The sequence below is a fragment of the Salvelinus namaycush genome, chromosome 4 (genome assembly GCF_016432855.1).
Source record: "Salvelinus namaycush isolate Seneca chromosome 4, SaNama_1.0, whole genome shotgun sequence".
NCBI lineage: Eukaryota > Metazoa > Chordata > Actinopteri > Salmoniformes > Salmonidae > Salvelinus > Salvelinus namaycush.
This window is the reverse complement of record NC_052310.1, coordinates 35,704,076-35,716,416: the sequence shown is the minus strand read 5'-3', so window position 1 is coordinate 35,716,416 and position 12,341 is coordinate 35,704,076. Positions and strand designations below refer to the sequence as shown.

At 42.1% G+C, this 12,341-nt stretch overlaps 2 protein-coding genes across 5 annotated transcripts in view; one reads left to right on the top strand and one right to left on the bottom strand.

Annotated features, from left to right (window-relative positions):
- Positions 1-4,518, top strand: part of btaf1 (BTAF1 RNA polymerase II, B-TFIID transcription factor-associated) — a 58,605-nt gene extending 54,087 nt beyond the window's left edge. Inside the window, exons 34-39 of the mRNA XM_038991763.1 lie at positions 651-773; positions 939-1,091; positions 1,870-2,078; positions 2,519-2,678; positions 3,012-3,182; positions 3,348-4,518. Of these exons, the coding sequence (XP_038847691.1) occupies positions 651-773; positions 939-1,091; positions 1,870-2,078; positions 2,519-2,678; positions 3,012-3,182; positions 3,348-3,491 (960 nt within the window). The 3' untranslated portion in view covers positions 3,492-4,518. The remainder of the gene's footprint in view (positions 1-650; positions 774-938; positions 1,092-1,869; positions 2,079-2,518; positions 2,679-3,011; positions 3,183-3,347) is intronic.
- Positions 4,519-6,259: 1,741 nt separating this feature from the next.
- The window catches only part of cpeb3 (cytoplasmic polyadenylation element binding protein 3), a 68,867-nt gene continuing 62,785 nt past the window's right edge, over positions 6,260-12,341 (bottom strand). For all 4 annotated transcript variants that reach the window (XM_038991758.1, XM_038991762.1, XM_038991760.1 and 1 more), the window contains exon 10: positions 6,260-11,759. In XM_038991758.1, coding sequence (XP_038847686.1) covers positions 11,532-11,759 — 228 coding nt within the window. In that variant the 3' untranslated portion in view covers positions 6,260-11,531. The remainder of the gene's footprint in view (positions 11,760-12,341) is intronic.

Below are 12,341 nucleotides of genomic sequence, written 5' to 3'. Positions count from 1 at the left end.
TGTCACAACACAACTGATTGGCTCAAACGCATTAAGAAGGAAAGAAATTGCACAAATTAACAAGGCACACCTGTTAATTAAAAGGCATTCCAGGTGACTACCTCATGAAACTGGTTGAGAGAATGCCAAGAGTGCAAAGCTGTCAAGGCGAAGGGTGGCAACTTTGAAGAATCTGAAATATAAAATATATTTTGATTTGTTTTAACACTTTTTTGGGGGGGGTTACTCCATATGTTATTTCATAGTTTTGATGTCTTCACTATTCTACAATGTAGAAAAGTCAAAATAAAGAAACCCTTGAATGAGTGTCAACTTTTGACTGGTACTATAGATACTGTCTTCATTTGGAGAGAACATTCACTTGTGTATTTTCCACTTTCTAGTCACCATAGAAGCTGAGGCTGCTACAAATCTTAATGTTTCAATCCAATAAATGAAAGCCTCGTATGTAGCTTGTTGTATACATACAATCTGTGTGCGTGTTTGATATTGACTACATTGCAGACGGACTGTGTAGAATCACTGATCTACAAATCACAGTTAATCCCAAATAACTACTCATGTGATTTTTAGATTAGCAATTCTGTGCCTGCCATTGCTCAAACTGATACCCTCAAACATTCTGTCCCTGTGTCTGTCTCTGTCTGCAGGTTCAGCTGTATGAGGACTTTGCCAAGTCCCGGGCCAAGGTCGGTGTGGAGGACACCATCTCTACAGCCTCCACCCAGGAGGAGGAGAAACCCAAGCTGAAGGCCACGGGCCATGTGTTCCAGGTACACACATTGTGACTGCCTTTGTAGTTTTTGGATTGTCCCTGACCATGAAAGTGTCCTTTTTCTCCACTGTGCTTCTCACACATGTGAATATGACCTGCATTGAAATGTTAAGTCTGTGTATACCATACTTGCTATTTGTTATTAATGTCCTCTTCCCTCCAGGCTCTGCAGTACTTGAGGAAGCTGTGTAACCACCCAGGCCTGGTACTGCTGCCACAGCACCCTGAGTACAAGCGCATCACAGACCAGCTGGCAGCACAACACTCTAGCCTTCGAGACATCCAGCATTCGCCTAAACTCTCAGCCCTCAAACAGGTACCACTAATTCCGCATTCCTTACCCCAGTGTTTCTTAATCCTGGTCCTGGCATCCAAAGGGGTGCACAGTTCAGTTTTTTCCTCAGCACTACGCACCTGATTCAAAGCTTGAGTTGATCAATTTGAATCAGCTGTGTAGTACTAGGGAAAAAATCAAAACCTTGGGGTTCCAAGGACCAGGATTAAGAAACACTAAAGGCGTCTGCATGCGTCCCAGCTGGAACAGTTTGTGTGTATATTATGACGTTTTGGTCTTCAAGGTTTTTTGGGGGTTTGTGCCAAAAATATTTTCTCTGCAACCTGAAGTCTACGCCCCTTTGTGATTGGTCAACATTAGAGATTTTTCAATGGCGAATAAGATTTGAGTTTGCTTAATTCTGACTCTTCTGAGGAATAGTGTACTGTCTACGGTGTCTCAAAATGAACAAACGGTACTATTGCTGCTTTTTTTTCTCGTTTTTAAGCGACTGGAGTATGTGAGCACACTTGTTTTTTTGCCTAGCCGTGTTCTGCTTGCTAAGGCGCGAGTCGAACTGAAGCATGCTGCCACAATTAACCCAAGCTAACCCCGCACCATCCCTACCCCCCTCAGCCTTCAGGTACCATTCTATCCCCCCCATCTCCTCTGCTTCAGAAGTGGCAGTGATGGGGATAGTGTGGTGAGGTGCAGATATCGGTCGATCGCCTACACTCTGAACTCCATACTAAACACCTACAGATCAAAACACTAAATTGTAATCCTGCGCTTCCCCCCCCCCCCCTCTTCCCTCCTCCAGTTGTTGTTGGACTGTGGTCTGGGCAGCAGCGGCTCAGCGGAGGGCACAGAGGCGGTGGTTGCCCAACACAGAGTGTTGATCTTCTGTCAGCTGAAAAGCATGCTGGACATCGTGGAGCACGACCTGCTCAAACCCCAGCTGCCCACCGTCACCTACCTGCGACTTGACGGCAGCGTGCAGGCGAGCCTGCGCCACGCCATCGTCTCCAGGTAATAAAGGAGGAGCATGTTCTTTGGGCGGGGCAAATAAATGGTGTTGGTGTCACAGGGAATAATGGAATACTCTGATTAGTTGTCGCCAGCATATAAAAATATTTATTTTCAACTCCCATCTCCTCCTTCCATGTGATTGTTTTTATGACCGGACACCTTAGAAGTAGTTTGAGACCGGTATTGGGCACAGATAGTAGGCAGAGCCGAGGCTCGAACACACGTCGCCAGGGGTGTCCGTAGTCAGGAGCTTAGATTGCTACACCAGACTCCGGCACAGTCCGTGCTTTTGCTGTAACATCACCCATTGTCTAACTCGACAAATTTGATCTGAATTTAAAGGCACTCTCCTTCTCTCAGCCTCCATCTCACGTGCTCTTGCCCTCGTCCCCTCATTCTCCCTCTCGACATCTGCTGTGCTCTGTCACGCTCGCTTTCAGGTTCAACAATGACCCCTCCATTGACGTGCTGCTGCTCACCACGCACGTGGGTGGTCTGGGTCTGAACCTGACTGGTGCTGACACGGTGGTGTTTGTGGAACACGACTGGAACCCCATGAGAGACCTACAGGCCATGGACCGCGCCCACAGGATAGGACAGGTACACTACAGCCTCCATGGACACACACACCCCTTTTCACACTACTGAGCCAAGGCAAGCTGTACTTGGCTGGCCTAGTTAATCACCCACCGTAGTTGCTGGAACCGTGCTAGAAAGGACGAAGACGAGGTCCAGGCCCAACACAGTGCGGTTTGGGTCAGCCCTATAGTGTGAATTAGGCAATGGTGTGTTTGAGCAAGCCGAGGCGCAGAATCACTCATCTTGGTTCTGTGCATGCCGACTGCAATGCAGTTGATCTCAAACATGCGCACCGGCTTGGCAGTCGATGTAGTGAAAAGTGACATTTGTAATGGTGTCTTTTTTTTGTTGCAGAAACGCGTGGTGAATGTGTATCGTCTGATCACTCGGGGCACTCTGGAAGAGAAGATCATGGGCCTGCAGAAGTTCAAGATGAACATCGCCAACGCGGTCATCAGCCAGGAGAACGCCAGCCTGCAGAGTATGGGCACCGACCAGCTCCTCAACCTCTTCACCCTGGACAAGGTCAGTAGCTCTCCCTTGGGTACACGCACTTCGGCATGTGCACTCTTTTCGTCTCTCTCGCCTCGTCTTCTTGGTCATGCTGCTCTTTCACGCACACATCCATTTAACCAGTATTGCCCGTCTGACGTGTGTGTTTCCGTCTCTCTAACTTGTCTCTCTGTCTAGGATGGGAAGGATGATAAGGGCGAGTCGTCTTCCGGAGGGAAAGCCTCCATTAAGAACGTGCTGGACGGTCTGGGGGACCTGTGGGATCAGCAGCAGTATGACACAGAGTACAACCTGGACAGCTTCATGCACACGCTCCACTAGCCTCTTGCCCAGCCAGACTAAACGATGCTCATCCACCTCCAGCCTAGCAGGGTCATTCTACACAGCCCTCAGGATGCTAATCTCAGAATGGGATCCCCCCCCTCACACGCACAAGTTTAGCCACATTGACATTCGCCCAAGCCCCAAGGATTCGGTTTTCAACCCCCACAACATCCAGGGTTCAGCGCTATTTGCCAGTCTGAACCTGGTTATCCCTATGGCTCCCTCGGTAGTCTCCCACCGGAGGCCTACTGACTTGACCACCTAAAGGCCTTCCCACCTTCAGTCCTGTCTGCCATGTGCCCTCTTTTCCCAGGGGGACAGAGGGCCCTCTAGTCTGTCCTTGGGACTGCCTGTGGTGATTCTCCTTATAATTGGCAGGCTTAAAGCACTCTGTCACCCTCTTGGAGGACTACCACTGCTCTATTGACATATGGTCAAAAACCAGGTGTGATCGCTAGAAAGAGGAGGAAGGGGTTGTTGTGAGCTGACCTATAGGAACACACCCATGTGCTGGCTCTTTATAGCGGGCTACTGGATTGTGCTGCAGCTGCTGGGGGGGTAGTTTTGGGTTGTAGACCTGTGACCTATAGATGACTCCCATCCCAAGGTGGCGCTAGTCTCCCCACGGATGTCCTGTGTAAGCACATTCATTTCACCTTTCTCACCGCAGAACTCTTATCAGTCGACTGACCTGGCAGATGATTGGAAAAGCTATGGTCATGGCCAGTGCTGCTCCTCCCCAACCTTGTAAAATGTTACTCTGAATGGCACTACAGGGACAAACTGAAATGCCCCCCCCCCCCCGCCCCGCCCAAGAGGACTTGTCAGAATTTTAAGAAGAGAATGCAGACCTGTAAATATTTCTGTAATTTCTGCTTTTTGTTTAAACTAATAGAATTATAATAAATTCTACAGACCTTTCAGTGTGTGTCTTGTGCGTGCTCTGTCTTGTCCCCATAGTCTGCATTCCCATGTTGATTTGAAGAACACTGTATATAACTTTGAACATGGCCAGTAGAGGGTGTGTTCTTGCATTTAGGAATGATGGCACAGATTAAAATTGTTCATTCAGAGCTAGAGGTGCATGATGTTGAAAAGCAAGAGAAAGTAAATGTTGCTTTAAAGTGAAGATGACTACACCTATTCAGTGATACTAGAGCTTTAGTTTGATCAGGTGACGGGTTAACTAGTCGTTTTACTGCTGCACATGTAAGCCCTATACTACGAGTCAGGTTTGAAGCGTTACCAAGCTAACCTGGGTCAACTGTATACAATTTTTTAAATACTGATCACATTACACTACTATGCATTTGAAACGTCATTCACAAACTTTCGTTTGAGCATTTTTATCGATTAGGAGTGGGTTAAAAGTTGCTTGTGCACACCAGACTGCATTAACGATACGTAATTAAAGTGTGGCACTGACTCGCCCATGTAATGTTGATTCCGCATGGTTTCAATGAGTTTGGCGTTGGACTAGCCACGTGGGACATGCACGTGCAGTTCCAAGCAGGCAGACGCGCAAGAGCCACGGTAATAAAACAGATGAAGCCTGAGCTGGAATCTGAAGCTGCCTAGCTTTCGAAAACCCTGAGTAGATCTCTCTTCTTTCATAGTCTACCCAGGGCCGGCTCTCAATTTACTTTTAAGAGTTAGAATAGACTATACAATGTGCGCCAGCAGTTTTGTCAGTCAATTAGTCTAGCCAGTTATCTAAATTTGTAGTAATCCTGGTCGAATACCAACCGGGCTTACAGGGCACGTGCCTGACCGCCACGGTGCACCCGTTGGTTTTGGTAGTCACACTGATGTCTTTCTTCCACTAAAGAAAATTGCTTAGGACCCACAAAAGGCTAGCCAGCCCAGAGTATACCCCTCTGGTAGGAAGAACACAAACATATAAATGCAACATGTCAAGTGTTGGTCCCATGTTTCATGAGCTGAAATTAAAGGTTTGCCCAAAAAATCCATAAACATCTTTTCATGTTTTTTATGCACACATTTTGTTTACATCCCTGTAAATGAGCGTTTCTCCTTTGCCAAAATAATCCATCCACCTGACTAGTGGCATATCAAGAAGCTGATTAAACCGCATAATCATTACAGGTACACCTTGTGCTGGTTCTAACATGCCTCCTTTGTCCTGGTCTTGTACACATTCAAATTGTGCCCACTTTTTTTTGACAGGTGTAGACGATTAAGACTAATTGTAATCAGATTTTTCTGCCCACCTCCAGAGGCAGTCAAGCACACATTGTCTGGATATCTTACAAGTGTTGACAGACCTGGACAGTGAAGCCATAATTATCCTGCCGTTAAAATCATTGACAGGTGGCACCTTTGACTTATGTCATCAATATGAGTCTTTAAATATATTGAAAGAAGAGGTCAAATTTGCATACAGGAAAGATGTTCACAATCGACGCAGTGGACAGGTTAGAGATGCATTTCTGAAAATGTTGGCACAATCAAATTCCAAACTTTCCCTTAGTGCCAGGTATAAACAAGACTAGAGAGATAGATTGACTATGTATAGCGAAGATGTTGGTGTATAAAGTGACGCGGATAAACCTACATTGCTTCAGTAACCTGTAATGTAACACAGGTCTTAAATGGATTTCAGTTCTTTTGAGATTTATTTTCACACTTCACATTTTTCCATTCCAGTCACACACCAGTCAAGCACCTTACTCCAGGCAGAACATCAAGGGATAAGAAAGAGGTGGAAAAGGAGGCCATGCAAAAGATGACAATATTTCACAGCGTCATACAACTATATTTAATAAGACTTGCTTGTTATTAGTACAGAAAAGGGAAAAGGTGGGAACTACAAACTTGAAGCAGTAGTAGTAAGCATTAGCAGCATAGAGCTCCATGTTTTTTTACAGTTATACTGCAAATTCAGACAAGCATAGGTCCAAGTCAACAATTTCAAAGCCTCAAGATAGAACCAGTAATCAAACAAGTGTTACTTTGAAAAATTAATGAACAAACACTTTTAAAAAGTTGTGATTTTGTCAGAAAAAAAACTTGAGCAAGTTTATCTTTTTTTTTTAGATCACAAAATGAAGGGCCTACTGAGAGAACATTCATGATGCATAAGTGAATATACTATCCAAATCTAGTGTTATATGAAAGTTATATTTCGATAGGATTATATGAAATTTCCTCCACAGCCAAACTGTTCCTTTCAGTTGCACATAGTAGTTTAATATTGTCAGGGTATAGTGTTTGCTTAACAAATAAATCAAATGTAATAAATACTAGACAAATACTTGGTGGTATGACTAATACTGACCCTTGGGAGAAAGCACTGGGTTAGTACGAGATGAAGTTAATTAGTAGAACACCACCTGTACAAACTGGTAGAAAAGGCAAGCTAGAAATAACATTCTCAGACCAGCATTTGCATTGGTGTTTTTTTCCGCTTATTGATGACAATACTATAGTACAGGAAGTGGTGATGTCACAACACTTCATATGGAGCAATAGTCTATGGATATGAGGGCAAAAATCCAGTTAATGCCATCCCCGAAGAACACACCACATAATATTATCTTGGCTCAAATTGTATCTTGGCTCAAATTTCAATCTAAAGGCCAGTTTGTACACACTAAACTGTGACTAAAGAAATCTAGGTTTGGGGATAAAGAAAACAAGTCACACCCTCCACTTAATTATACAGTTCATCTTAACATTTACATTCATTCTTAAATACAATCTCACTGGAGCGCATAGCCACTTTTCAGGTTCCTACAGGGGTTTGTTTACCCACCATCTGAAACTAAAGGGAGGGTCATGTAACATGATTAACATTTTATAGGTATTAATGTGATGTTTCACATCAGTGGAAGTGTTGTGACATCTTGGCCATACAATGTTATTGACAGTAATGTTATTGACTAGGTGGGGTTATACCGTAGTAGCAGAAGCAGTAGGAGTGGTAAGTAGCATTGTCCAGCTTCCACAACATCACAACATTCTGCCTTTTTATTTTATTGCCTGTTCATTTGTTTTACATTGCCAATCACTTAACAATACCAAACGTCATAGTTTTTTTTGTTTTTTCCCCCTCTCCTTAAATCATCGTCACACTAATGTAAGCAACATCAGCGAGTTAACACATTAAGCTTTGCATTTAAAAAATCTACACACTTAAGTAACAATATTACAAAGGTTTTTCAGCTTCCAAAAATAAAATAAAGTGAACAAATGAAAAAAGTAACTTTTTTTTAAAGAATTAGCATCATAAAATGAATTTATTCCAAGTAAAAATATAAAATAATATTAATGACATTGACCAGATATGAAAGTCTCCCCCAGAAATAACTATTAATGGTTGAGAAATAAGTCTGTAAAGAAAATAAGAAATAAAAATACGTAAATGTTTAAATAATTTTCTTTTTTAGCAAAAATCTCTAAAAATAATGAAAAATTTCTCAGTACAAAGGCTACATTACTACTGGAAGGTACTAGCATGTAGAGTAGGTAAATACACAGTAGAAAATGATTTTAGTGAATCACAATGCTTGCAATGAAAATAAATCTGCAATAAAGATTTGACTCTTTTTCTTTTTTCTTATTTTTTTTTTTTACAAACAGTACAAACAGTATTGCACATTACAACAAAGAATCGAGGTTCTTAGCCTTAAAAAAATGGGACTAATTCAAGTCTTGCGTGAATAGAAGGCTACCAGTCAATTGATACACCTTGGGGGCTTTCGAACAAGTTACAGTTGAAACACTTGTATCTCTTAATAATAATTTTAAAAAACATTCCTATCTCTCCACCTCATCTGCTTAAAGTCTATTTTTTTTTTAAACAATCTCAGGCTAACAAAATTAGGGTGTTGCTTTTACAAAACAAAATGAAACACATACTTTTAGGAAACATAAAAAAGTTCTTAAAAAATAACATGAACAGAAGATCTCTTTCACAATTCTGGTCAGCATAGTAAATGACTGATTATAAATATACAAAATAAGGGAAGTATCTTCAGTTCACCTGATAGACTTTTATTTATATAGAACAACAATTTTTTTTAGGACTAATGTTTTCCTTGGAACACTACCACTCATGTTACGTTTGTCTTGGTGACACCGTGCTTCCACGGGTATAAGACCAGTGGGAAACTCACTCTAACCTCCTCTGTAATAAGGTAGACTCTGTACTTCAGCTAACTACGACATTATATTAAAGTTATAAAGCTCTAGCTCCTTCAGTTGTTTTTTTTCAAAAAATAAAATTTAAAATAAAAGCAAATAAGCATGACAAAAAATAAAATCAACCACCTGTTAAATCATCTCTGGCAGAATTAAATTAATATATATTTTTTAATTTGAATAAACTTACTTAGAAAATATCAATTTCTCTCCTAATATATTTCAAAATTGAGGTATTGCAAAAGATCATGTCAGTCAGAAAGCACACTTTTTGTTTTTCTCCCAACAAAAACAATTGCTGACTGTTAAACTGTCCAGATACAAAGAGTAGTGCATAACACGTCTATTATAGAGAAGGAACAAACATAGAAAACCCTTCTGGGCGGGGAAAGACATCTCACAAAAACACCCAGAATTCACTTAAATAGGGAGACTTATTATTACTCATGGTTAGCCTCTTTTTTTTTTGTAGACTTTTCTATCAATAAAAAAGTATCTTCGGTTTAGATTAGTTTACTTTTACAAGAAACAAACAAAATGGTTTGTCCTAAAGCAAACCGTTTTGCGACTAAAACCGAGAGAGGACGGCGGGGTGCCAGCACGGGACAAATCGCAACACACAGAAAAGGAGACGACACATCAACTCGCAATGTTGTAGGATCCAGACTGGATTGTCCACAAAACTGCTAAAAACCAGTGTAACTTAGCCCCAAACTCCACCGCTCAAACCCAAACCAACCCCAGCAGCCAATACTTTGTTTATTTGTCCTGCATTTATAACTACCCAATACCTCCCACCCCACCCCCTCCCACCCCATTCAACTGCACCCCATACCATAGCCTTTTGATTTAAAACAAAATGTCCACCATTTTAGCAGGTCATTATTCTACTTCAAGCTTTGCAGGAAAATCTGGATAAATATGGTAAATCCCAGCAAGCACACAATGTTCTGGCAATGTTATTACAACCCCGTAGCCAGAGAACTTTATGTGCAGGCTGAGAAGGAGCTCAGTTTACTAAACCACAAGTCTCCAGTAGCTTCAATGTTCTGTCTATCTTCTCATCACTGTCTCGTATGCCTTGTCACCACAACAGTAGAAATGTTTCTAACTTGCACCTTTAAACCCACAGGCATAGCGCTTGATGCTTCGCACAGTATCATCTGTGGTCTCCGTATGTGTTGGTGGTTTAAGTTGAACATATGTGAGCTCTTTGGTTTTTTTGGGGACACGACCCTGTCAACAGTACAGACAGCAGTTCTGTGTTTCTCAGATTCAAGCTCACTTTAGTCTGCGTGTCATATGCTCTGTGTATTTGGGTCAAACTTTGTGTGCGTCCTAGGTCTGTATATGTACATGTTTGTATGTATGTTTAAGAGAACGAGAACCATCTGTCTAATGTGTGTGTGTGTGTATGAGAGAACGTATATACGTGTGCATACATTAGTTCATGAAGTTTCACAGGACTTCTATGTCGGACGTTAACAACACTTAAAGCGAAATCACAGTTCTATAGGCATACTCAGACCCAACTACGTACGGTATAAAAAAAAAAATGTGCACAATTATATTAACAATCACGGCAAAAAAAAAAAAAAGTACTTCACCTATCGTAGACAGTTTTAAATGATATATCCTACATCTACTTGGATTCAGGATTAATATGAAGGTTTCGTCATCTGGTTATGTTAGCCACCTTGTGCAGAAGCAGTCTGCTCATACTGCCCCTGTGGCTGTTAACTTCTCACTGGAGGTGTTGGATTCTTTTACCAGTCTGTCTTCCCTGTTGAGTCCAGTTTCATGCTAGTTGTACGTACATCTATATTGGTGTTGTGCAAACATGGGCAGAATTGAATAGTAGACATGAGACTGAAATTCTACTGCATGCAGCAACCTGATTGAAAAGAACATGCAGTTAGGGGCGACCCCCCTCCCCCACCCCACATCATACTAGGCATCATAAGGTACGCCCCTCTCCCTATGATAGCCTGTCATCATCCTTAACACCAGGTGACATCATAGTTGTTATAACACCCTAGCCTGAATAAAGTACTATTCAGCAGCAAAAGCTATTGCAGCATTACATCAACATAACACTAGAAAATAAAGTCCTAAAAAAAATATTTAAAAAATAAAGACCTACAAATCAAAAGCAAAACAAAATCTGATTGCGTCTTATGAGGTATTAATTTTACTATTTTCAGAGTCAAAATGGAGAGCAAATATAGCCATGTTTTCAAAAAAATTTTTTTTATCTGGGCTTCTATTGCCCAGACTACTGGATAATTGTTTAGTCTTGCTACATCTTATGCCACCTATTTAGTTTTTCTGAACGCATGGATTTCACTTTTGCCTTTGGTAATATAAGGGGCGATATCCTAAAACATTTTTTAAATAAGTGCATGCTCCTTTCCCATAGAATTTAATTATCTTTATATGTTAGATAGATATATTTAAAACAAAAATATATATATATACTTTTTAAATATATATGTACTGTAACTGTATAATCAGGAGACCCTGACCCACCAAGTCATGGAACAGGGGACTTGACCACAATATGTTTTTTGCTAACATCCCATGTGTGTTTAGTGAGTTTTGAGCCAAAGTGCAAATTCTAAGCAGATAGACTTTTGCGATTCATTTTTTTCTCTTCACCCTATTGTCATCATAAGGGTACACTGGACAATGAGTTCGTAATCAAGCGGTGTAATTTGAAAAAGAAAGACCCATGTATTTGTAGTTATCCTCTTCACTGATGTTGAGGTGCTGGGGAGGGGGTGCAGAGCAGGGGGGGGTGTAGCGCTGTCCCGGTTAAGGGGGTTGAGGGGGTGTTGGGGGTGGGGCCGCGGGGCAGGGCTTATCTCGACCCCCTCAGCTCCAGCGGAAGGACACATGTCGAGGGCGGTCGCCCCCCTCCTTCACCAGTGGCTTGTGGAACTCTCGGCCCGCCCGGGAGTGGATACTGGCCCAGCAGTACTCACAGTAGTACTGCAGGCAGGTGACGTTGGCACAGAAGAAGGGGGCAAACTTCCCCCCACAGCGCGCCCCCTGGCACTCGTCACACATCTGATCGTCCAAGACGTACGGCTTCACCTCCACCTGAAGGAAGGTCAGAGAAAGGAGACACTGGCTTATTATCTTCTTGGCATGAGGTGTAGATTGAACTCAAACTTGAATCTCTATTGTCGGGATGTAAACAGAGTCTATATGCTTTATGCTAAATGTTTGACCAAGTGCAAGACATTGCTGTTAGCTCCCGAGTTCTGAAATGTATATTTCTGTTCATGTTTTATTTGCCCGTTTAATGTCAACTGTGACATCCTAAAGGCTAAAAATATCAACTTCTCAAATACGTTTCTGTCTCTAGTTGTTCCAATTTTCCTCTCTATGGGTAAGGAAGGCACTGCAAAAGCAGATGTGGTGAATATTTTAAGAGCCAAAGTGACTCATGTGTCCAAGTGTTGCACAACATTCTCAGGCCACTGCCTGGTACTCTTTATGCACGGAAGCAGGTATACGTCTACACACACACACGAGAATTTGGAGTTTGTTGACCGTTGCTGAGGGACAGACTATCCAATCTGTGTCTCCATGGAGATGACACAGTGTGTGAGCAGGCCCTGGTTACATACAGCGATCCCTCCACTACAGCCTGACAGTGTAATGAAGGGTTCTCTTTAA